This window comes from Zosterops lateralis (genome assembly GCF_965231275.1).
Source record: "Zosterops lateralis genome assembly, chromosome: 6".
Taxonomy (NCBI): domain Eukaryota; kingdom Metazoa; phylum Chordata; class Aves; order Passeriformes; family Zosteropidae; genus Zosterops; species Zosterops lateralis.
This window is the reverse complement of record NC_139761.1, coordinates 43,978,927-44,004,692: the sequence shown is the minus strand read 5'-3', so window position 1 is coordinate 44,004,692 and position 25,766 is coordinate 43,978,927. Positions and strand designations below refer to the sequence as shown.

The 25,766-nt window shown below is 39.2% G+C and overlaps 1 protein-coding gene across 1 annotated transcript in view; it reads right to left on the bottom strand.

Moving 5' to 3' along the window:
* The window catches only part of SLC1A2 (solute carrier family 1 member 2), a 79,767-nt gene that overhangs the window by 26,174 nt on the left and 27,827 nt on the right, over nt 1-25,766 (bottom strand). Inside the window, exons 2-3 of the mRNA XM_083862575.1 lie at nt 1,493-1,632; nt 198-350 (exon numbers count right to left, since the gene is read on the bottom strand). Of these exons, the coding sequence (XP_083718701.1) occupies nt 198-350; nt 1,493-1,632 (293 nt within the window). The remainder of the gene's footprint in view (nt 1-197; nt 351-1,492; nt 1,633-25,766) is intronic.

The window sequence follows — 25,766 nt, the reverse complement described above, 5'->3', positions numbered from 1 at the left end:
CACATGTGTTTGGAAATAAATTTACTGGAGCATACATACTAAAGCCAACCAAGTTATTCAGAAATTTACTCTGAAATACCCAATGCAACTGCAAAATGCTGACAGGATCACACCATTATTCTTCCTACATCACAAAAAGCAAACCAGGTGATACCTGTAAAAAGCATCTGAAAGTATTTATGGCTAATGGGTCTTACCTGTGATTAAACTGGAAATAATTAAAGGGAGGATCAGCATTTTGAGCATCCGCATAAGTATATCTCCTGGGAAGGCTATTAACATGATGATGTCAGGGTCAATAGGTGTTGCTAGACGAAGAAGACCCCCACACACTGCACCCAGGATAACACCTGGAAGAACAAAAAAAGGAGTGGGTGGACATTGGAAGGAACTGCCTGATGTAGAATACTGCACATATCTTTGGAAAAAACTTGATTCTTAGGGCTCACATCTTATTCCTTTTTTTGGTGCACTGCATCCTTTTCCTTATGCTGATGTTCTCAAATCACAAACAAACCCCTTATCATTTATGTGGATAAAGTGATAAAACTTAAATCTCCTACTCAGGATTGAGGCTGTTAAAGCATAGATGAGGGGAAAAAAATGCCACATCTACTTTCATAACATGATCTTTGTGACCAGGTTTTTTATGTTTACATCCATGATGCCTTTTTTTCCTGATAGCAAGCCTAAGTGTAATAAAATCTGACAGCAAAACTTGTGTTGTGATTTGCAGCAACTATGGCTATGAAGTACCTCTTTGATACAATGAAAAATACATGTGTATTTAAAACTTTTTTCTTGGACAGCATCAGGTACACCTTTGAAAGGTGATTCAAGGCAAACACTTCAGCTGTATGGGGTTTTGCAGGCAGGAAATATGGAGATGAAATTTGCAGCTCAAGACCAGTTGCAGCTGGTTTTTCAAACAACAACAAGAGTATGTCTACAAATTTGCTGCATATGGCTGTTGGGCTTTCAGTGAAAAAGAAACAGGCAAAGAGCCACTGAACCACAATAAAATGTCAAACTGTTCCGTATTTGGAAGCTGCTTAAGCCAGAGGCAATATTCAGGATGAGATCATGGAGCATTGGCTTACAGCTACAGAGAGGGAATACAAACCTTAAAACCAGTGAAGTGTAAACTGAGAGATAAAAGAAAATTTTGAAGAGTTTTTGCCTTTTTTTTTTCCCAAATCACTGAGAGAAAAAAGGTGTAACACATTCAGTTCTACTGGATGGCACTGACCTGACTGGCCTTAGGGTTTAAATCACACTCATTTCCAAACCAGATACTTCAGTGGGGTCGATTTGCTCTGTGCTGTGTCAGGAATACCCTGCTCACCTGAACTACACAAGCAGTGCCCAGGGGCATTCTATTTACTCTCTGGCTGTTCAGATTGAACATCTGAAGCCCACAGACAGGGGCTGTGGTGCCACAGGAACAAATACAGATACACACAGAATGTCCAGAGCAGCAGATGTAGCTTACCAAACACAGTAAGAGTCAGGAGCAGATTCCTGTGGAGGGACTGGCAGAACTGCACACATATGTTCCTGGATCTGTGCTCCACTGGATTTAAATGACTTTCATGCATCCGGACTTCTACTTGCTTAGGCATATTGTTGGCACTGGAATAAAAAGTGAAAATCAAGGAGAAGTTATAGCACAAGATGCCAAAAGGGAAAGTCTGGATTACTTCCATCATATATAAGTGGGGAATCTGACGCATATTCCACCACCTCCCACATTTCATAAACACTGCATATTCACTGCTCTGAAGAAGTCTCTGAAATGGCAGTGGTGTGTCCTTCTAAAGGTGTAGCCTTCACAGTATTTTTTGTAGTTATTTCTCAAATGGTAGAGATACAATCAGAATTAATTCACTGGACATATCATCCCAAATGTTTCATGGGCTAAACTACTGGTGTGGAGCTAGAAAACTCAAGTTTCCCCAAAGACCATGACTGTTTACTTAAGTAGGTGAGACAGTTGAAGAACAAAGTTTTTTTATAGCAGGAAAATGTAGATTTTAATACCTTATTTAATTCCAACTGAGGATAATAGTTTAAAAATTAGGATTTACTTGCAAAATGAAGCATTCAATAACATTTTGCCTAATCTTTTGAAAACATTTTATTTCAACATTAACATTTTATTTTAATATAATCAGAATGATGATATCAAGAGAATACTTTTAACTTGGTTGCAATGAGACTTGAACAACTGCCACTGAAAATTGGTCAGAAAATGAAGCATTTCCCAAGAAAACCTTTGGTTTCATTGAATTGGCAGTGGTTAGAGGAAAAAGTTTTTTTACTAACTCTGGTTTATGTTTGAGGAAGTCTGTAGTGGGTTGATGCTGGCTGGATGTCAGGCACCCACCAAAGCTGCTCTCTCACTTCCCTCTGCAGCTGAACAGGGGAGAGAAAATTTAATGAAGGGCTCATGGGTTGAAATACAGACCAGGAGAAATCGTTCATCAAATACCATCATGGGAATAACAGGCTCTACTTGGGAATATAAGTTAAATTACATTGTTTATTACTAACAAAGAGCAGGACAATGAGAAGTAAAGTAAGTCCTTAATAACACCTTCCTGCCACCCCTCCCTCCTACCCCAGAGGTGCAAGGAGATAGGGCATGGAGGGTGTGGTCAGTTCATCACTCGAGGCTTCTCCCACTGCTTAGGGAGAGGAGTCCTTCCCCTGCTTCACCATGGCATCCCTCCCACAGGAGACAGTTCTCTGTGAACTCCTCCAGTGTGGCTCCATCCCACAATCAGCACTCCTGCCAAAACTGCTGCAACGTGAGTCTCTCCCACGGGCACACACTCTCCCCAAAACTGCCGTAGCACAAATCCCACCATAGTGGTGGCAATAGTGCCCCTCAGAGTGTTGCAGTGAGTCCCTCTTACACAGGTGCAGTCCTCCAAGAGCAGGCTGCCTCAGCATGGCAACAGGGGCCCTCTCTCCATGGGTCTCCCATGGGCCTACAGCCCCTTCTCAGGCATCCCCCTTCTCTGGTGTGGGGCTCCTCCATGAGCTGCAAGTGGATCTCTGCATCCCAATGGATCCCCATGGGATGAGGTGAGGCAGGGCCACAGCCTCACCATGGTCTGCACCACTGGCTGTAGAGGAATCTCAGCTCCAGTGGCTGGAGCACCTCCTCCTCCTCCTTCTCCACTGACCTTGGTGTCAGCAGAACAGTTTTTCTCACATGTTCTCACACTCTGGCCACAGTTAAGTCTGTGCAAGAAGTTTTTTTCTTTTTTCTTGAATCTGTTATCACAAAAGCATTACCACCATTCTTGATTGTCCCAGCCTTGGCCAGCAGCATGTCCATCTTCGGAGCTGCCAGGGATTGGCTCGGGGACATGGTGGAAGCTTCCAGCAGCTTCTCACAGAAGCCACCCCTGTGCCCCCCTGCTACCAAAAGCAGGCCACGCAAACCCAATACAAGGCGATACACACATGAGTGCAGGATTGCAAAAGTCACGCCTCTAGTTTTCTCAATAGCTAAAATATTATTAGAAATAGACTCCCTTTTTATATACAAAATATTAAAATGTATTGGGAAAAAAAACACTAAAAATACTATTATGAATCAAACATTTCCTCTAAAAGTTAAGGCTATCTAAATATGAGAAATAGGTAAAGAACAAAATTTTTATTATTTATTTATTATTATATTTTGACATCTGGTATTATGTCAGATTAGGACAAGATTTTAGAAAATCTTCCTCTCTAACCTTAGACTGAGGTTTACAGACCTCGAACGGGTCTGAAAAGAGATATAAACTTTCAGTGTTCTCAGTACTGAGCCATTCCCAACAAACCAAAACTTTTTTTTTTTTTTAATATTGTACAACTTGTTGTCTTTTTAAAGTTTTTCAACAGAAATTTATTAGACTTGCAATAAGAATCCAGTAATTTTGATGGAAATATTTCTACAGTTTTCCCTTTCAAATTGAAATTGCATTTCTTTACAATACTCCTGATGGTTAAAAAAAAGCACCATTTGAAAATGCATTAGAAAATATTCCTTCTTCTATTTTTAAGGGGGATAACTCCTCCAAGTGTTGTAATCTTTACTCTGCGATTTTAAAAATACGTTACAGCACAAATGGTCACAACAAAATGTGCTGCTGACAATGAAATAACAAAGAATACCAGTGCACATTCTGACAGCTCAAATGTGAGGCTTGCCTATTTCTTGAAGATTTATTCATGCAAGAATCAGAGATACACAAGGATTAGCCAGAGGATAATGTGCACAACTTGAGGAATTACAAGAAAGATAAGACAGTGTCTGCAGTTTTCATGCACATGGGCCCCAAAGCCATGAAATCACTGGTGGAAATGCGCCAAGACCCCAAGGGACGTGGGATCCAAACTTTGCAACTGAGAACTACAACTAGTTTCACTTGCAATCCAAACACGAATATATAACTTATTCTGACCTATTATTCACTACAGGTTAATTATATATTCCGCAGAAACTCTGAAATATGGACAGCTGAAACTAATTCAAAAGAAAACCTTGGAGTCTTGCTCACTAGTAAATAATTGGGTGGAACTGAAATGGATCAGTAAACAGAAGTACTTGATGATTGTACTTTGGGCTAATCTTAGTTTGGTTTCCTGGAACCTTTTCCACTTTTCTAAGTTTTACACTCTCCATCTCTTCAAGATTGTAAGTGAAGCTTCTGCATGGGCTGAAATTCTGACGAGTATGGGCTTTTTAAAGAAAAACAAAACAGTAGGAAAATACAGTAACTGTGCACCCATGTTACAAAAAGTGATGACAGATGAATATCAGAACATGAAAAATGGTACCATAAAGGAGTTAGCACTGCTTTTCAACAAGGATATATTTATCACTGGACCAGAGAGGAAGTATTGTTCTGGAGTTTTGACTATGTTGTGGGAGGAGAGGAGGAGAAAAAATAGTGAAATATAAACCTTCCATGAAGGATAAGAGAAGCTTCTTGTGTAGCACATCACAAAATCTGAATTTTGCCACAGAAATTTTCTATCCAAACAGTAGAAGAGGAAAATCTGTTTATCTCAGAGTCATAGAAATTAATTTTTGTCCTATGGACAAAGACATCTTCCTTGTGCTGGTTTCATGCCTCTATTTGCATCTTGTAAATGATACTTAGCTCCAGAAGAATGCAGAAATGTTGCACCTGAAACCTGCAGTCACATGATGAGCTAACTGCAAGAAGTGCCTGTTGCAGTCAATGGAAGATGCACAGATGTGAGTCAGGGCAGAGTATGTGCCATTATGAACCAGACCTCCCTGGATCTGTTCTACTCCTCTGCTGTCTCCCACTGACACTGCATGCTTGCACAGCTTTCTTCACACCCTGACAGCCACAGAGCCACGTTAAAGCATTCAGGAGAGGGACTTAAACACATATAAGGCTTTCCTCTGCTTCACATTTTCATGCTGATGGAAAAAAAAATGAATGCATGATGGAGTGGAGCTTGACTACACCCCAGCTCGTGGGCAGTGCTGTACTCAAGTACAAAGCCAGACGTGTACCAACAACCAGAAGTCCTCCTACACAATTGAAAACCCTTAATTTAATCTCAATGTTAATGGTACCTCTGTACATAGGTAAGAATCACAGAACAGCGAAGAATGCATTTTAGCAGCTGTGATCTCTCAAACATGCAAATTATTACCTTAGTTAAATAAATCATGATTCCATTGTGCTGAGCTTCTATGGTTATTCAAACAAAGGGCCCTTTCTGAATGCTTATCTGAAACCCATCCGACCAAAACATCTTTTAGTCTAACTCCACTGAGGCCAGAACATAAATTAATTCTGCTCATTTTTTTCCCATGTCATTGTGACAAGTAGCCGAACAGCTAAGCTCCAAAGCAGGTCCAGAGAGAACTCCTAAGTACTGAAACCTCAAAGATGGCATTTACTGCTAACTACAGATGCTTAAAAACATTGTCAGGATTTATGAAAAATGAACCAAATATTGGAAAATAAGTAGTCAAGTAGTCACATGAAACAGTAGTTCATACCAAACAGCACATACCAAGAGCCAGACACATGTGGTATCTTTTGGATAATTTAGTGGGATGTTCTGTTTAGCTGTGTCACCTACCCTTCTCCTTTTGAGGCAGCACTTTTCCTTAAAAAAGAGTGAAACTCCTTTGATCCCAGGAAATTTGATTTTTTTTCACCTTAGTACAGTACAGAACTTCCCCAAAGTGAACACAGTCTATATTTTCATCTATTTCAAATATGTTTCACCCTCACAAGGTGATATGTAAATGCATTAATAGAACTTGGCAACAAATTGAATCAAACTTCAATTTTACTCCCTTTTAAGCAAAGAAACAGTCTCTTGCCTGAATAATCAAGAAGTTAGCTACTGTCCCTCATCTTTACAGTGTGCACAAAGTACAAGAAAAAGAATCTGTCCATAAATATTTGAATTTACATTCTCTAAATATTTACAGATATTTTTGCATGTAAGATACACAGTGCTATATGAGATAATCTATTTATCTGAATTTTTTAGGCTGTAGTCTGTTTCTCTTGCTGGTTGCTACACATAAGGTGCCAAAATGCAGGAAAATCATTCATTAAAGCACCATGGTCACTGGTATTTTTTGTTCCTATTTCCTCCAAGCATTTTCCCTAGGTTTTCTTTTAGTTCTCTCCGGAATAGTCTGCTCTCTGTATCTCTTCAACTTCTTTCTTTCTTGTATTCACACTGAAGCTTCTAGGACTAAAAGGCTGAGGAGGACTGTTGACATTTGCTTGGTGTCCAGGCTACCAAACGTAACTCCTTTCCTCACAAAACTTAAGGGTTAATGATTTACACAGTGCTTGAGTGACAATGCCCTTTTATTTTCAGCCAGAGAAAGAACTCTCCATTCTCCCAAATACTCCCCCATCTTGGCATAAACCTAGATTACAGACCAGAGGGAAAAAAATAATCTTTCATTTAAATGAAAAATGTAGGCAAAGACCACAACAAGGCTAGTAAAAACAGATGCTGGGGACAAGGTAAATTAACAGAGACTGTGTTTATTCCATTCAAGGTATTTCGGTTCTGTCAGTTAATCAAGCAAGTATTCTCAGTATAAAAGTCTGCTTTGTTTTGTAGCAATTACTTCAATCGAGGTAGCAAGAGCTATTCTTAAGAAAACAACCTTGGACAGACAGGCTTAAGATTAGGGTTTAAAAACATCTCTGGAGCTACATGTTTGTTGTCAAACCAAGCAGTGGTCTCTTCTGAAGCAATGAGTAAACAGCAGCTATAAAAGTCCAATTGTTCCTAGAAGGACTGGTCTTCATAAGGAAAGAAGAAAAAAAAAAGGAGGCATAGAAAGTTGAATCAGCTTTTTTGACCTCAGAATAAAAAGTGAACTGACTGCAAATCTTGTCTTGCCAATTCTGTAGTAATTAGACAAGTGGTTCAAATGTAGCTGGAGTTGAAAAGCCATGGCAAAAATGGTATGATGAAGTTTGGTGGACAGCAACCTTCATGACTCCTTACTGACAGAGCTCCTCCTCGCAATCAATGGGATTGCATGGGAATAAATGAGAGCTTAATATGCCCTGAAGAATATCTTCTAGCAGAAAATCTAGGATCAGGGTTGTATCTCTCCCCCTTTCCCTGGAGAGACCGTATAACACTGATTATTAAGTATTAAGAATATGCTGTGTTTGTGACAGGGAGAGGGAGTATGGATCTGCTCCCATGATCAGTTTACTCCTGTCTTATATGTAGGAAAGGGCTAGATCAGTCTGGTTGCTAGATAAATCCCTGGTTGCTAGATAAAAGATGAGTGACTAGGAGAATTTACAGAACATCACCAGAATAAAAAGGATTTCACTAGCTGGATGGAAGGAGTCCAAACTGTTTGCCACAACTCTTGTGAAATTAGGGCTCAAGCACGAGCTCACCAAGAAACTTCTAGTTAGAGTTCAATTAGTGTTTTCTGCTGCTTAAATTAATTATATCCCGACAAGAGCTGCTGAGCTTCTCTAGGGAGACAGTCTGGGACTATATAGTCCCAACTGTGCCATGCCATGTGCTATAGTTTGGGTGTTTCATTTCTTATATTAGACGTATTTTTCAAACTCTGCTGGAACTGGTAAAGCTCAGCATATAAAGCCAAAATACGACAGGCCATGCAGGTGAAATATTTTTATTATGGAAAACACACATTAGCTTTGGCATCACTCCTGCTATGTAATTCTCAGTTGTTAAATGTTGCATTATATATCAGTAAAACAATCTGGTCAGGTCTCAGCTTCTGAAAAAAAAAAAAAAAAAAAAAAAAAAAAAAAAAAAAGTGCAAAACCAAACACATAAAACTCCTACAAACAGGAGTAACATAAGCTTCAGTCTGCAGGAGAGTCTGCATTAACAAGGGTTTTAAGCTGCCTGCTGCCACTAAGCCTTTCTATTGAATTTTAACTACATCATGTAGGCTTTTTTCTTCTTATTTGTGAGACATTAATGAATTCTGAGTGGAAATTTACTATGGAGCCTGATTTGGCCTAGGGGCTGGTATTACAAGCAACACCCTGAAGTATGATTTGCCTTTTTGTAGCAGGAAAAAGAACTTTTCTCCCTGGAACAATTTACAGCCCTGTTGTTTCCTCTGAGTTAGCATTTCCTGTACATTCTGTGAGTTTAATATAATCATATGAGCGAGTTTAATCACAAGCATATCTGAACAACCAGGGGATCAGGCCCAGCCAGCATAGTCTTATGAAAGGCAAGTCCTGCTTGATCAACCTGATCTCCTTCTATGACCAACTTGGTGGATGAAAGAAAGGCTGTGGATGTTGTCTACATGCACTTAAGTAAAATCTTTGACAGCAATTCACACAGCATCCTCCTGGAGAAGCTGGCTGCCCATGGCTTGAACGGGTGCAGTTGGCTGGGTTAAAATTTGGCTGAATGGCTGGTCCAGAGATGGTGGTCACTGCAGTTAAATCCAGCTGAGGGCCAATCACCAGTGGTGTTCCCCAAGGCTCAGCGTTGGGGCCAGTCCTGTTTAATATCTTTATCAATAATCTGTATAAGTGTTCCCTCAGTCTGTTCACAAATGACACCAGGCTGGGTGGGAGTGTTGATTTGCTGGAAGGATCTGCAGAGGGATCTGGATCAATGGGCCAAACCAATTGCATGAGGTTCAACAAGACAAAGTGCTGAGACCTGCTCTTGGATCACAACCTCAGAGAGCACGACAGGCTAGGGGGAAAGTGGCTGGAAACCTGCCCAGCAGAAAAGGACCAGGGAGTGCTGGCGAACAGGAGCTGAACATGAGCCAGTGTGTGCCCAGGTGGCCAAGAAGGCCAATGGCATCCTGGCCTGGATGGGCAATAGTGTGGCCAAAGGACTAGGGCAGGGATTGTCCCCCTCTGCTCAGCACTGATTAGGCTATGCCTTGAACTTGGTGCTCAGTTTCAGGCCTCTCACTACAGGAAAGACATTGAGGTGCTGGAATGTGTCCAGAGAAGGGAGGGCAATGGGGCTGGTGAAGGGTCTGGAGCACAAATCTTGTGAGGAGAGGCTGAGGGAGCTGGGGATCTTTAGCCTGGGGAAAAAGAGGCCCAGGGGTGACCTTATCACTCCCCAGAAATGCCTGAAAGGAAGCTGTAGCCAGGTGAGGGTTGGTCTCTTCTCCCAGGCAACTACAAATAAAACATTTTAAATAGTCTCCAGTTGCACCAGTGGAGGTTTGGATTAAAAAAATGGAAAACTTTCCACACCAAAAAGCATTGAAACAGGCTGCCCAGTAAAGTGGTGTAGGCATCACCCCTGAAGTTAGTTAGAGCAGATGTGGTACTTAGGGACAAGGTCTGGTGGAGGAGTTGGAAATGAAGATTTAACAGTTGGACTGAATAATCTTAAAGACCTTTTCCAACCAAAACAGTTCTATGATGCTCCAGTTATATATTCAAATAGCTGATCAGCAGCATCCTTACTGAACTTGAGAACAGTGATCTGCGTGACCTGACTTCTTACTCTGATTTAGTTACCAGTTATATCTCTTTCTTCCGATTTTTTTTGAGTGTTGTTCCATGAGATCATTTAAGAAAACAACTCTTCACGATCTACATAAGTTTGCAATCTTTAAATTTATGCTACATTTGTTTGTGCTTTTAAAACCCTATTAGAATTGTTATGAGGTTGCTACTCATTAAATGCTTCCTTTAACAGTTTCTCCAGCTTTTAAATGTGGCTCAGGAAGCTTAATTGTCCTGTAGAGAGGGCAGTCTATAGGCCACTTGATAGCAGGAACAAAGGAAAGTGAAGTATAATATCACACGATTTTTTTACAAGTGTATGATCCTTTTTTCCATATCTATCCAGGTCTTTTTACAAATATGTATCACTGTGAAAGAGAGACTTTCTTCCCCCCTCAAGGTTTTCTTATGTCTGACTGACTAATGTATTGACTTATTTATTAATTGCAGCAATACATCTGAATAGTAAGAGAGGTAAAGATGATGGATCTGCCAGGCAGGAATTCTTTTCTATTCATAATCACACATCCCGTGTATAGCCACATACATGGCTTTCAATAATCTCTTTAGACAGACCACATGGCATGGATAATGCCTTTTCCTATGCTCAATTTTTCTTATTGACTTGCAGCTTAGATTTCATGGAGCATTTCATAGCATGTTGTGTGGAAAAGAATATAAGTCTCAATGGGAGGTTGTGAACTGAAATTTACTTTTCATGGAACCCTGCACCATGAACCACATGAAGCCAACAGACCACATTGAATCACATGGATTCTGTTAGAAAGCAGATAGGTGTATTTTATACAGACATGTATGTACCTCTATACCTAGAAACTCCTTGGAAGTGTCAGGTGGATAGGGATAAAGCAACCAGGATAACACCTAGGTGTTAGAAATGATGAGAGAGAGAAATTTCTGCAGTAAGTTGCAAAAGAGGAGATGCGTAACACCTTTTAGAGGTGTCCTTCCACATGGCAGCTGTGCAGTGCCTTCAGGACCCTGCAGAGCATTGCCTTCAGGCATCTCTTGCCTAACCTTATGAGAATCTGACTGGAACACCTCAAAGAAAGGAGTATTGCAGTGTATGAATTAACTGACTTTCTGATTTAAGTGTCATGACAAAGCCTGATGGAAAAAGATTAAGCTACAGTTTCCAAGAACAAAGCTAAAGTAGTTATTCAGACCTCACACAGACAAGTGTCCTTGTAGGCTTTCACAGTCCTTGGCAGGATTCAGATTTACTCTGTATTTCAGACTTTAGAGGGGTATCAATTCTACATGCAGGAAGGGCCACCAGTTTGTTTCTTTTTCGAACAAACAAGGTGCATTTCTATCTCCAGGGATTCTATTTTATGCATCATTCAGAGTCTAAAGCAAAAAAAGTGTGGTTTAGACCAGACAATATAATACACCATACAGGTGATAATTTATTTATGTAATAATGCACATGTGGAATATTTGCCAATTTGCTGATAAGGCTTTATAGTGGTGTAACAACCTGGGACTGTGGATGCTTCATCACCCAAGAATTATGTACTGAGGCTGAGATAAAGAATTAAGGATGAATCATATTATCATCATGGCAAATTATACAATAACAGTGTGCTTTGTGCAAAAAGTTATTTCCTTACATCCTCAGAAACTCTGAAACAAGTAAAATCATGACCTTGCATTTGCTTCTACTCGGAGTGTGCCAGGCAACACAAAGAAAAAGGCTATGAAATTACTGGGGATTAGCATAGTTTTCAAGGGCACTGAGCAAAGATTAAGCCAGTGAGAATGTGAGACCAGAAATGTAGCAGCTCCTAGACATGCTAGCTAGGGACAAAAAGCAGTAGAAGAGTGGGAGGGTTTGTATAATTCAGAATAGTCCACAGAAAGAGAGACTGATCAAGGAGCTCTGATTGAGATAGTAAAAATTAATGTCATGACAAGTGGAAACAAAATGCAGTTTCTCCTTTTCTTGAGTAATGGATCTTGAAACACTTTTCTTCCTGAAGTAAATTGTCACAGGTTTGTGACTGCAGGTAGCTACACCAGTGATTTTTGACCACATCATTCATGCAGAACAAGTTTCTAGTGGCCATGTGACTGTCCCCCAGACTTGGCTGAATTAGTGCATTAGAACTCTACAACTAAGCAAGTCTTAACTAAATCTGAACACATTTATTACCATTCATCTAGACCCCATTAGGGATTAAAGGATGCAACCTCAATTGCTTAGTTTATTTTCTCACCAAATCTGTGTATTAACTATTTATTTTAAAAGTATGATATGTATTAATGAGAAGAAAAAATACAAAAAATTAGGAAAACCGTCACTGCCCATCCCATCATGACTGTTGGTCTTGGCATCTACTTTGAAAATTCCCTGTAGTTTTCATACCAGCACAAAAATGTCCATCTACCCATCTAATGCCTCAGGAGTCTTACTCATGCTGTGCTGTAAAATTCCAAGTGATTTCAAAAGAGTTCCAAAGTACCCTCCAGCTAAAAACAGTGACCACAGGTGTTACTGCTTTAACCTGCAAACAAAAGCTCCCTCTCATACCAAAACTTTGCATTTCTTTTCCAATATGCTTTAGAAGCTACATATCCAAAAAAATTGCTTTTCGAAGTACTAAAAGCCCTTTACTTTATGGTTTCTGAGAAGTGACTGAATAGTGCTAAGTTTGCTACGCACATTAAATCACAAGACTATAAAAATCAAGATAAAGAAACCCAACCACCAGAGCTACTCTGACAGCCAGTGGCAAAGGTCTGAGATGGCTGACCTTCCACATTTCCATATTTTCCTCTAAACCCTGCAAAGTGGACAGGTAGATACAAGTTTGACAAGGCTTCAGATAATAAAGAGCAACCAAAAAAAGCACAAAAAGATGCATTCATTTCCATGAGATGTTTGTCAGTGAGCCAGCATGTAACAGTGCATCCAGCACTAATTCTGTTTGAAAACATTCCTCAGTGCTTCCTGTGGGGAAAAGCTCTCTTTCAGAAACTCTTGTGGATAGAGTCAGAAACTACACAAAGAATAACTATTAAGAAGCCTCCAAGAAAACAGTCAAACTTTTATGCAGAAAATGTCAGACTTTGAATTAGTGTATGAAAACTCAAAGTCCCAATTTGCTCCTACATACCCTAATGGATGTTAATCCTCCTCTGAGTACAGATAATGCTCTTTCTCAGCTGTTCTCCAAAATCTGACTTACAGCTCTAAAGCTAGTAATTTACTACTGCAATCTCTGAGTGCCAGAAACCTCTACGAAAGTGCAGAGATCTCATAGCATAACATAAACAGTTTGTATTTGTTCAATATTATCTCACAGGGCCAAAAAAAAAAAAAAAAAAGCATTTTAAGCTTTTTCTCTCACAATATGACATATTTAGCTTAAAATGTATCCCATTCAAGAAATTCCTTGCCATTCTTTTCTCTTATTTCTTTTTTTTCTTTTAGCTTTGCTTACCTAGAATGCCTGCTTCTCTTTTAATTCCACTACACTTTTATTATAGCCAGACATTTAAATTAAATTAAAAGCAATTAAAGATTGCTTTAATCACATCTATTGCTCCAATAAAATTTCTTTGTCCAAACTGCTCATGTTCCTTGAAAAAATCTCAACAAAAAATACCTCAGCTGAGCCCTGAAAAAGTGTAGAAACTTAGTTTTGAAGACATCCTAACTCCCTGTAGTATGTTAAAGAGATTATAGAAATCACGTGTGGCATAGCAGAGTCACTTGGGATACAGTTTAAAAAGAGAGCTCCATGTGCTCCTTGGGGCAGTGTTTGTGATTGCACACAGCAAGCTTTGAAGAGTGCATGCCATCTACTGGAATCAAAAAGACTTCTTACAGAGGAAGTCTTAAAAAGCAGCAATGACTTTCACCCAGTGTAAAGCACCTTCTTTGTCTCGTGTGCCTTTGTAGTGAGGGTTTGGAGCCTTTTTTTCATACTGTGCCTTTAAAATAAATGAAAAATAGTAGTAACCACACTTTGACCACAACCTTGTGAAAGGAAGGAAAAGTTTCCTATTCACATGGACTAGGAATTTATTCTAGTAGCTGCATGAAATGGAATGGACATTCTGATAAATAGATTGCTTGGGTGAGCTGCTTCTACTGTTACTTCTTACCAACATATCAGAGATGTATGTCAGGAAACTTTTTTTTTACCCAGAAAACCCATAGTATTAATGTGGGAACTCATAAATACAAAATAGTTTTCAGAAAGTAGAGTATATTTAGGATTATGGACCTGAAGATGGGTTATTGGTTTGCCTTCTACCTTATACACATGATGCCCTCAGGGCATGCACCACTCCATCAAAGGATCTGCCTGTCTCCCCCAGGTCTGCTTACAATCATTTTATTGATGCAAAAGAGTTCAGAGATTTTAACCAATAGCAGGAACAAGAATTTCTTGGTCATTCCATAATTCTCCATCCTAACAAGGCATTTTCTTGAACACTTTATTTTTCTTGCTTATTTAATATTGTCCACTGTAATGTAGCACCAGTTGGGGTAGCCTCAACTGAAATATTGCAGTTGAGCTTGGTGATGTTTTCTTAGAGAGGTGTTTTCCTTCAACACAGAGCAGTATGGTTACGGTGTAAGTGTTGAAGACAAATCTTTATATCCAAAACTTGTAAGGCTCAACCACAGTTTGCATTTCTGGGAGCTGCTGAAGTTGATTTTCTGCATGATACAACTACTGCCACTGCATAAGGATCCAAGAACTTCTGGGAAAACTAACCTTGGCCAAATTCAAACATGGAAAGTTGAATTTTTCAGTTAGTGGAAACCTAAAATGGTTAATTTTCCAGTTATTCCATGGTGTTTTAATACAAAGAGTGAAGCAGGTAAAACCATAGGAGTAATTTAAGTTTGGGTTTGAAATCTCTGATACTGAGCAGCTCTAGACACCCTAGGACATGACTATAAGACAAGCAGGTAGCACAGGATTTCCTAAAGTACTGTCTTGGCATTCATTGGTTTGTGAGCTGAGGATTTCAAGTGTTATCCAGACATAAACTGTATGACTCCTTCAATACAAAGTTAGAAAAAGGAAGCAGAAGGACATATCACAAGCAATGTTCCCCATTCTACCTTGTGGGATTTTTAATCCAGATTGCTTAAGGAGCAACCAAGCCTGAGACGGCTTTCAGAACTTCTGTAGAACATGCTGTACAATTAGAAAGCTTGCAGACTTTTAGCTTAAATTATACTTACCTACATCTTCAATCATAAACTACAGAATGGTCTTAACTCAAACCACATGCACTATGTCTACATTTTCCATGGTGAATTCCAAAGCATATTATGTAAACATCACATCCAGCAAAATGGTGATGTATGGCCTGGTGTTTCAGTCCAAGGAATAGAAAGTTTATGCCCCATAATGAACTCCCATAAGGTAAATCCTAAGGCTGCTGCTGAGATTTTACTAACATTTCTACTAAAGTTACTTGAATGTTTACCTAAAGTTGGAGCTATGGAAAATCTCATTCACTTTTGAAGGAAATTACTGCCAAGAAATAAAAAAAATCTCACACTACTGAAGGTTTAAGCAACGGATGTCTCCACATGAGTTTGAAACAGGATAGTAAAACTGTGTGAAGCATGACACTCCTCAGCTGTCACTGGCTCGTCCCCAGGCCAACATTAGAGGAAATGCACACAACTGGAGGCTCACTTTACAACATGTCACACCCAAACATGATCTTCTGGTGTTTTAATCTAATGAAAAGAGATCCCCTGGAACAGAGCTGTGTCTTAACTTGGCAGATCCTACACATGTACTTAAAGTTAAGTACATGTTTATCTGGTTGACTGAACTGGTCCCTAACCACTGAACCACAGGAAGATACAGCCCTAGAATTTACTAGGTGACTTCTCATAAAAAATGCCAATTTAAAACAGAGTTTTAAACTGAAAACAACTGATGCTTAAATATCAAATTATAACTAATGGCTGTACATATCCTAGCTTATCTTTTTTTTAATGATGACCAGATATTAGGTTTCTAAGTACTTATGGACATTGAAGCTAAAACTGCTTTGACAGGGCCTAATGGTTATTTTTATTATATGCAGATCATCTAGAAAATTCTAACTATTTAGTTAGGAGGTTTTAGGGAGGCTTTAGCTTATATGGCTTTTATTTATTGCATTTGTATTTATCTGCTTGAAAACTTGAATAGCAAAGGACACTTGAAACAATGATTCATTGCCATTGTCCTGCTGTTTGTAGCCAGCAGCGAGCTGGAGTCCCAGGTGGCTATACTGTTTCTGACTCCTGGCACTCTCACTGGTTGTCAGTACAGTGACCACAGGGATCCTCAGTGCAAGTCAGTGTATGTCTTGATCATTTACATTTACAGCTTCTTCCTCATCAGCAGACTGTTCTCTTAAAAACAAGGGGGTAAAGCAGCCACAAAAGTGAACACACTAAAATACACTGAACTAGCAGTAATGCTGTGGTTGCGTCCATTTAACCAGGTGCTGAAATTATGATGCAAAGTTTTATAGCACTTGTCTGTTGTTTTCAGGTTTGTGAAGAAATTGCTATTAAAAATCCACAGAGTACATGACCTAGCTTTGCCTCCCTGCAAACAATACAGTATATACTACTTTAATTGTTTGTCTTTGGCTACATATTTAGTATACAGATTTAAATGGGAAATTTTTAAACATTGTTTTGCACAACAAACTTAATTGAAGAAGCATTCTCTTCAAATGCTTTTTAAAACTCTACTGCCCTGCCCACGTATCCTGCAGTTACACATCTGTTTAATTTCTGGTATTTTTCTGCCAGATTAACTAACAGGTGACACCAATCAAAGCACAAAGTTTGTACTACTGAAATATTTAAAAAGCCCTGGGAATGAAAAATCTGTGATCATGCATTCATGTTCTTGCCTGAGGCATCACAGAGTGACTGACTTGAAGCTACCTCATATTTTTGTACCATTCTCTTTCCCTCTCTTTCACTGCCCAGCTCAAGTCTCATACACTAACCCTGCTACTTTGTATTTATTTAAAACTATAGGTTTTCATGGTTGCATTTACTGTAATGCAATTAAAGAGGTCAGTCTTGCAGTTCTTGAATCACTTAACTCAGTTTCTTCTGCTGCTAATGCTTCTTTAAGCTGTTGGTGCAGCCCAAATATCGCCCCATTGCTTGGTGAGTGGCCAAAGCAAATGCCTCCTGTGACCTTTTGGCCACTGCATCCTTCTCATGGCATCTGTCAGAGAATGTTTCAGAATACACAAGTGTCCCTTAGGACATTTACACAAGCACTGTGACCATCCCCAAAAATGAGGAGCAAGCTCCTTCAGCTGACAGAAACCAGAAGATTCATCAAAATCAAAGTATTTTCTCTAGAGAAAATATCAAAATACTAACTTCTTGAAGAGGAGCCCTCAGCATCTTCTCTGACTTATTTCTCTCCCTGTCTCATCTCCTTCATCTGTCCCCAGTGCTCTCCTCCACAGCAGCAGGTGGCCATTCCCCATTCCTTGCTGTCCCCCACCAGCTGCCTGCAGAGAAACTCCAGCTGTGCCATGCCGCACACACAGGCAGGCTTCCCAGAACTCAGGTAAAAGTCACCTTCTAGAAGTGTATGAGAGTGACACTTTGAAATATTTCAAGCCAAAAACAATGCATTATTCCCCTTACTATAATTACTACATTTATATTTCTTGACAGGTTCACTTGAACCTTCAAGGGGAAAAAGCACAGTTTGTTTCAATTGCTTGCAGCAAACTCTCCCAATCAGCTGCTGTAAAGATAAATTCCATTGGAACAAATACTGTCTTCAGCTTTCCTGACATGTTATGAAGTTTTACTTCTAGCAGATTTCAGAAGAGTTTTGCCTGGCAATCATGGCACCACCTACAAAGAGAAAGATCTCTTCTCTCTCTTGCTACACAGCAGAAGTCTACTGGAGATGAATGGGGACACCTTTTGCTGGTAAAAAAATTGTGTGTTTTTTCTAAAATAAGCACTTTATGTATTGATGTATAGTATTGGAAGGCAAATTGGGCATAAAGGAAAATTCAGGTTCCTAAGAACTTTGTGGAACTTAAATTTTGTCCCAGACTAATGTAAATTTGGGGACACCCATGAGCTCCTTTACAGTTTTTTCTGTTCTGGGCTTTAATTGACAGGTGGCAATGAAATAATTTTATAAAACACATAATTTTATTTTAACCTTGGATTTATTCCTATTCTGCCTTCTTCTTCATTATTCTGCATTAAACTCTTCATCAAAAGAAGCTTAAAATACTTAATGGAAAAAAAAATCTTCAACTGATACAGGAGGCTGTGGTTCTTTTTTGTAAACCTGAACAGCACAAGGGCTACATTTTGGAAGAAGACTCATCTGAAATGATCCAGGTGTTCTGACATACCCACTTTTAGAGTGACAGGAGCTAGAAAATATGATTTATGCTGAAGGTACACTCCTTGCAGCTGTCTTGACTCCCCACAGCAGTTTGAGAGCTGGTGCAGAGCTGCAGAAGGCAGCAGAGGCTTGGGCAGAGCAGCACGTCACACCACCACCCTTGCCGGTGCCACAACCCCAAGTGACCTACCACCTTGCCTTCACAAGGTCAAGAACCACCATCTCTGGTGAGAACCACAGTTAATGACCTCTGCATGTTTGCCTCTGGTTCTCAGTTTTAGTCATTTGATCACCTCCATGGCAAAGACTAATGCAAAATGTTTTTACACACTTAACTTTTCCATGTATTTCAATACTGCCTTGCTTGCTAGTTTATTAGCACAAATAATGACTCACAGGTGTTTTGCAAGGGATTATTTATAACAGAAAGCATAGGTGTTAGATGAGAAAATACATTTTTCATCTATGGTTAAAAATAAACATGAAACATGAACAATAAGGATGAACAAATCATGGTATAGGCAGGTAAATGTGAAAACATACAACAAGAGAGAAAAGCTATAAAACAAGGTCTTAACCTGCTGTATTCATGTATGAAATTTGACCTTTGAATGAAAATATAGAACCTGTGCATTTTGACTGTATATTTTTAACAAATAAAAATCTTCTCAGCATCTCCTTCTTTTAGTTACTCATCTCTAGAAACATGGAACCTGACTATCCACTCTACTAGCATTGGTAGCTCTAGTATCAAAGGCCACAGGATGCCAGAACCTGTTACACAGTTTCCTGTGTTGTTTATATGAAGAAAAAAACCCAGTATTCTGATTGTCCTCCCTCCTGTCACACATGACTTTGGTTAAAAACAAGTTGGCTTGTTAGTGCACTCACAGAAGTGTGTTAGAGATTGTCTGGTATGATGAAATCCACACCTGCAGTAGCAGAAAATCTACTTTTAAAGCCATGAAATGGAAAATTGGTTTGCTTAATACAGAATGTTTGTGGTACAGACACAGTGAAACATGTTCAATCCAGTATTGTTTTTACCTTCAAATAAGGTTTATCTGCACGTAGCATAAAAGAAGGAGAGGGTTGGGAAAATTCACCAGAATGTTACTACAGTTTTTAATGGTAAAACAACACACTTGGCATCCATTACCCCATAAATGAGTCTTCTATCACTCATTTCAATGTCCCTGGCAACAGCTACTTATTTTGTCTCTCTTCTCATTTCCTGCTTTATATGAAAGAAGTGTTATTGTCATTACAACTGTATCAGATGGACACCCTCTAATTGAAAGGGGATGTCCCTCATTTTATTCATGCGTGTGCCAATGACCACATTTCAACTCCCTTTACTCTTACCTTGGAACATTAAAGGTTAGTCCTCCATGCCTCCCAATGAGCAGCTTTTCTGCTTAAAAGAGTCCAAGATCAAAATAATTCACAGGTTTTTTACAAAGTCACTGAACTAGCATGTTACAGTCTAGACTCACTTACTTCTACTAGAAATAATACATCTTCAGATCATTATTCTGTATAGTAATGTCCCAGATTGTTAATAAGCATCACCTAAAAGAAAGCTCACCTTCATGCTGAATCCTGAACTGTGATTTTCCTCTTTATTAATTAGCTTTTCCTAGTTAAGCAAGGTCAGCACACCTCTTTTTTTGTCTCTCACTTGCCTGCCCTTTTAATCTCCTTATGTTTAATTTATTTTCTGAGCTGCTACCTCTCACACAATGACAGATATGCATTTACACAATTTTTAAGGCCTCAGCCCACTTAGGAATTGCCTTGGGTTCTTTTTCTTTTTCTTTTTCTTTTTCTTTTTCTTTTTCTTTTTCTTTTTCTTTTTCTTTTTTTCTGTCACTTCTACAAAGGAAGAGAGATTTCTTTCTCTTGGTTGTATAGGTATGTATGGGAAGAGAAGACCTGGCTATATGAGTGACCAAAATTAGGAGTACATATAGCTGAGCAATATCTTTCCCCGGGTATAAAGGAATTTATTATGGTGGACATTACCATGTCTCTCAGTTGAGTGCCTATTTACTCCTAATTCAGAGCTTAGTCAAAATTCAGGGCTTGAGAAAAATTCAGCAAAAGTTGGGAACAGATTCCCATTTTAGATATGCTAAAATGAAAGTCTGTGATTACCTAAGGTCCACACATATTTTCCTCTTTGTAAGGGACATTAACATGATTTACTCCTCTCATCAGCAGACACACTGTGTACTTTAGCCCAGGCTATTAAGAAGAATGGAAAACCATCTGGGTACCCCAATTTTACACCACTATGGCAAGACAACAGCAATACCACACTGTGACAGTTTGATAATCCAGCCAGGGGAGTACTGATCTGCTTTAGCTTGAAGCGATTGATTTCCATAGAAGGAAAATAAAGCATGCCCCAAGATAACTGTCTGCACATTCCTTTCTAACACAGATCCTTCAGGCAGCTTAAATATCTGCTATAAAATCAGATTCACAAAATTACCTCAATTTTCTTAAACTTCCTTCATCCCTGGGCCATATTTGTATGACAAATAAATGAAACATCATAGAATTCTGGAAACCCTATGTTTTAGTTTGTGACAGCATCATTAATGCAATTTAATGCTTTTCTTTTTGAATAATAAACCCCTCAGCTGTTCAACACAAATAAAGCAATATATATGTGGTCTTCATGTGCTCTTTGAATAAAATATAAGCAAGAAAAAATCCCAGGAGGTCTATCAAATGCAAACATGCAATACCGAAACAAACGTGTCATCACTACTTGCCAAGATACATAGTCATAACAGCATTTCTCAGTGTGTAGCCTCAGAGAGGAGTTAAACTAGCAGTAGATTTACAATTTCTACTCTTCAGAGTCTTAACTAGGGGTAACATGAATTATTACAAAGGTTGAAGTGTGAATCTTTATGCTAAAGCTAAAAAAGAAAATTACAGATGCTGATTCTGTTTAATCTTGCTAATACAAATACATTATAGATACACATTATGAACATCCATACATATGGTTGCACATAAAATCCATGATTTTTTCCCCTCAAAAGCAAAACCTATTAGAAAACAAAAGTAAAGTAACAGTGGGAAAGTTTTAGCAGTCTTAACACAAAAATGGTTATGTAAAAAAAAGATAGTATTAGAAGTTGTTAAACCAGGTTAACTCAGAAAGAGACATAAAAATGAATGCTAATATGTCCAAACTATACTAATAAGCATGTTTGTCATCTGTAACAAACAAATACAATAACTCAAATTATATACAATACAATAAACAATCTCCCATGTCCACATCTTTGAACATTTTTTTCCCTAGCCAAATCTTTCATTGTTGAGAAATATTGAAGGCATGCAGGTTAAAAAAAATTCTTTAACATAGAAATGTATTTGCAGTTTCTCTAAGAGCTTTTGAAACTCTGCATTTGCAGAATAAAGTGTCATAGGAATATTTTCATGGAAGCATAAGCTAGAAAGCACCATGTAATAGAGCTGCATTCAAGTAGTATTTGACTGAGGACAGGAAAGGTGAAAATGCATTTGCAAGAAAATTATTCAAGACAAAACTACAGTCTGACAGCCAAACTTCCCCACCTCTCCCACAATTTGTACTTGACCCCGACTTTTTGCAGGCAGTTTCTTTCCCACATATCTCTTACATAAAGGTAAAACAAAATAAATACTTCATACGTAACTGAAAGAAAGAACACCGAAAGCATGCTGCTAATTACATAATGGCAACCTGGGTCCTTCAAGTCTGTCTCCAAGCAGCAGTTGTGGAGAAGAGCAAATGGGATTCAACCAAAACCAAAACTTTGGTTTCTCCTGGCCCACCACTGCTTGCCAGAAAGGCAACACAAAAACCCAATTTACCCATTCTATTCCATGACCATTGTGATGGATTATGTGTTTTCTTGTATTAAATGCTGCATCCATTCTGTGTTTACTAGATTTATCCCATAGAATAGTTATGAACTTAAAACCAAATCAAAAATGCCAATAGCAATTCAGATTTTAAAATTAAATGCATATTTCTAAATCTACCGTGTTAAACCTCATGTAAGTCCAGCAACTTGAAATTCGTACAGAAGATTGTGCTGGACGCAAACAATCAGAGTTTAAAAAAACAGTGTTCAATATTTCTATTCACTGTTTACTTTTGTCTACCTCCATGGCTCCAGCAGCCCAACCCACAGTCTGTGGGTTTGGCTCTTTTGAATATGAAATGCTTCTTATTTCCCTTCAGTGTAGAATGGGAAAAAAATCTTGACAATAGAAACATTCACACTTCTCAACACAGAAGTTGTGAAATGACAGCTAGTGTTGTGAAAGTGACCCTTAGCATAAAGCTTGAAGTGGAATTTGATCAGAACATCAACTTCCCCCCACGTGTCTTTTGCCAGTTGCCAAGGAAGTCAGCATGGCTCCAGCCAGTGGTATAAAGAAAACGTATATGTGAAGAAAAGAGAATTAATAACCAAACATTTCTTGTTTGTTGACATTTTCAATGATCAAATATGTAGCCTTGTCGCATTAGCCTGCATGGGATGCTATTGGGGCAGGAGAGCTTGTTCCTAAAATCCTTTGCCAGAGGAGATGTAGTGTAGTGATGAGAAAAGTCTTACAGAAAGGCCTTACAGAAGCCCTGCAATTGTACTGCCCTGGAATCATGCAAAATCTGTTTTTCTCTGCAGCCAGTTTTCCTCCCTCTGGTGGCCTGGGCAGTGAGACACCTGCTGTGCCAGACAAGAGAACAGAGGTATGAGCAGCAGCAACTCACTTGTGCCCTCTCTTCCCTTTCTGCTCACCTAGAAGCAGGCAAAAAGCAGCTTTTAAAAAATTACTGAGGCATGATCCTGAAACTATGCCTAATGATAAGGAGACACATTCAGCTGAGGAGTTTTAGCACATTTGAAGCAGGAAAAGTAACATCTGGCTAGCAAGGGCTTCAGCATTTGTATAGATCTGAAGGAAGATTGGAAGTCTGGTCTGATCCTACCTTGCCTATAAGTCTCACAGTGCTCATGTATTTAATTCTTCCTGTTCCTTGCTTGGGATTTTCTACCTTAGTGTCTCTATGGTCTGAAATAACATTCATTTTTTTACTGCAATCAGTCATGAAAAGGTGATGGCGGTGGTGTCAATTATTTTTTTAAACAGCTGAATCTGCTGTACTTATGCCAAGCAATCTGTAACCAAAGTGATATATGAAATGTGGGATAAAGACTCCAAATGAGGGATTATTAATAAAGTAATACAGAAGTAAGAAAACAAACACCACAAACAACTTGAATGAACACCACCTTTGTTCTTTGTAAAGGTATGTGGATGCCCTTACACCAGTTTCGTAACTTTGCATTCTGACATAAAAGGAGCGTACACAAGGAAAACAGAAAGAAATTTTAATGGGAGCTATTAACTTCTAAAGATAAGGGGAGAACCTCATAACGAAAGACACCTTCTCTTATGTAACTTGAATGTACAAGGGGGAAAAAAAACTCCCCTAAAGCAAACTTCCCTGGGTACACCCAAACCTCAAAACCTTGAGGGGCACAAAGCAAGTACTATTGCGCAATTAAAAGTGCTGCAGAGTACAAAATGTTTTCAGTGATGGAGTAGCTTTGGTTTAGCTCCTGTTTTAATGCTTCAGGAGGTGCATCTGTGACTGGCACTCAGGATAAATGTTAGCAGACAGCAAACAACATGCCCTCACTGTGGTCACTCTCTGTGCTTAGCTTCTGGTTTCTGCAGATTCTTCTCTTGTTTAGTTACTCATGGAGAAACAGGTACAACCTTGATTCACACTTCAAAACTAACAACAGAAAAAACAAACATGAAGGGAAAAACAACTGCTGTTTGAAAACAGTTTGCTAGCACCTCTGAAACCTCTGAGTTGGTGCAAACTACTTCAAGTGTGAGTCTGCCCTAATCCAGAGCAGGTGAGCTCTAGAACTGACATATTTTGCTCCTACAGACCTTTATGGGTTCACTCAAAGGACGAAGAGATGACAAGAAAGATGGTTTTTACAAGGATGCTTTTGCACTGTTATCTACTTTACACACTTCTGCTCATGCCCATAGCATAGTTTCACCTCTGGTCTCAAAGAAAAAAGAAACCTTGAAAGATCTTCCTTATGCTCAGCCATTACAGACTGAACTCAGCAGGTGGAGACTCAAATTCTTGGGCAGTGAGCTATATGTAGCTTCCTAATCCTGAGGCCTGTATATAAGACACAGTTTCATGGTCCCATGTGCTTGTCTGAAATGACAATGTTAAAGGCTTTAGATAAAGAGCCTGTCTGGTTACTCAGCCTGACCCAAACTGCCTTAAAGGTCATTCAACTATCAATGGGTACATCCCTTTTTAGCAGGTGCCTCAGGAGCCCTTTTCCACAGCCAATAAAATGGGTACAGACAGAAAAAGTAACTGAATACCACAATGCTCAGAATTGATGATTGTCAGGAAAACTGCATGAGATTTAGGGCATTTGATACATGTTAAAATACTATAGGAGTGTAAGAGATTCAGATTATGCCATCCTTGGCTAGGATGGGCTAGGCCCCTCCAGGCCCCATCACAGCACTGCATTACCCAGACATTGATTTGCCTTCTGAGCCAGATGCATGAAAATGATCAGATTATATTTTGATGAAAAATCTAAAGCTATAGTTTCACAAGGTCTCTTTTTTTCAAGCGGCAGCTTCTTCAAAGGAGGCAGAAAGGAACTAGAAGGAAGGCCCCCATGATTCCGCCAGGTGTAGAAGGCAGCTCAGCACATACCCTCCTACAGGTGTGAACAGAGCATGTTTCCCTTGGATACAGCTCTCCAGAACTGCACAATCATCTAGAGCTGTAGGGCTCGAACATGAGAGGTTTGCTAAATGTTAGACAAGTTGAGACAAAACCCAGATCTCTGCTGTTCTTCTAAGACTCCATACTTTTGAACCTGAGCCAAACCATACTAAAGTTAATGGGGGATTCCTATTTCTTCTAGTGATTTTCAGAGAAAGCACTCAAACCTCAGGGCTGCCTGATAGGAGGATGTGGGCTCCTGGCTCTGAAAATACTGAGTTACATGCCAGGAAAGATTCACCTGAGTAGGAAGAAGGAGCTACCCCATTCCTGCTTTTGTAGATGTAAATCTCATTCATTACATGTCCAAAGAGGTAAACTGACTAAACTGGTAGGAGCAGCAATTCTATTCCTGTCAAGCATAAAATTATTCCCTACAGCCTCACAGATACTAATCCACACTTTTCCTCTCTGAGACATATTTTCCAAAGACTTATATTACAATCCCCAGCTCAGTTTTCTCTTCCTCAGATATGAAGA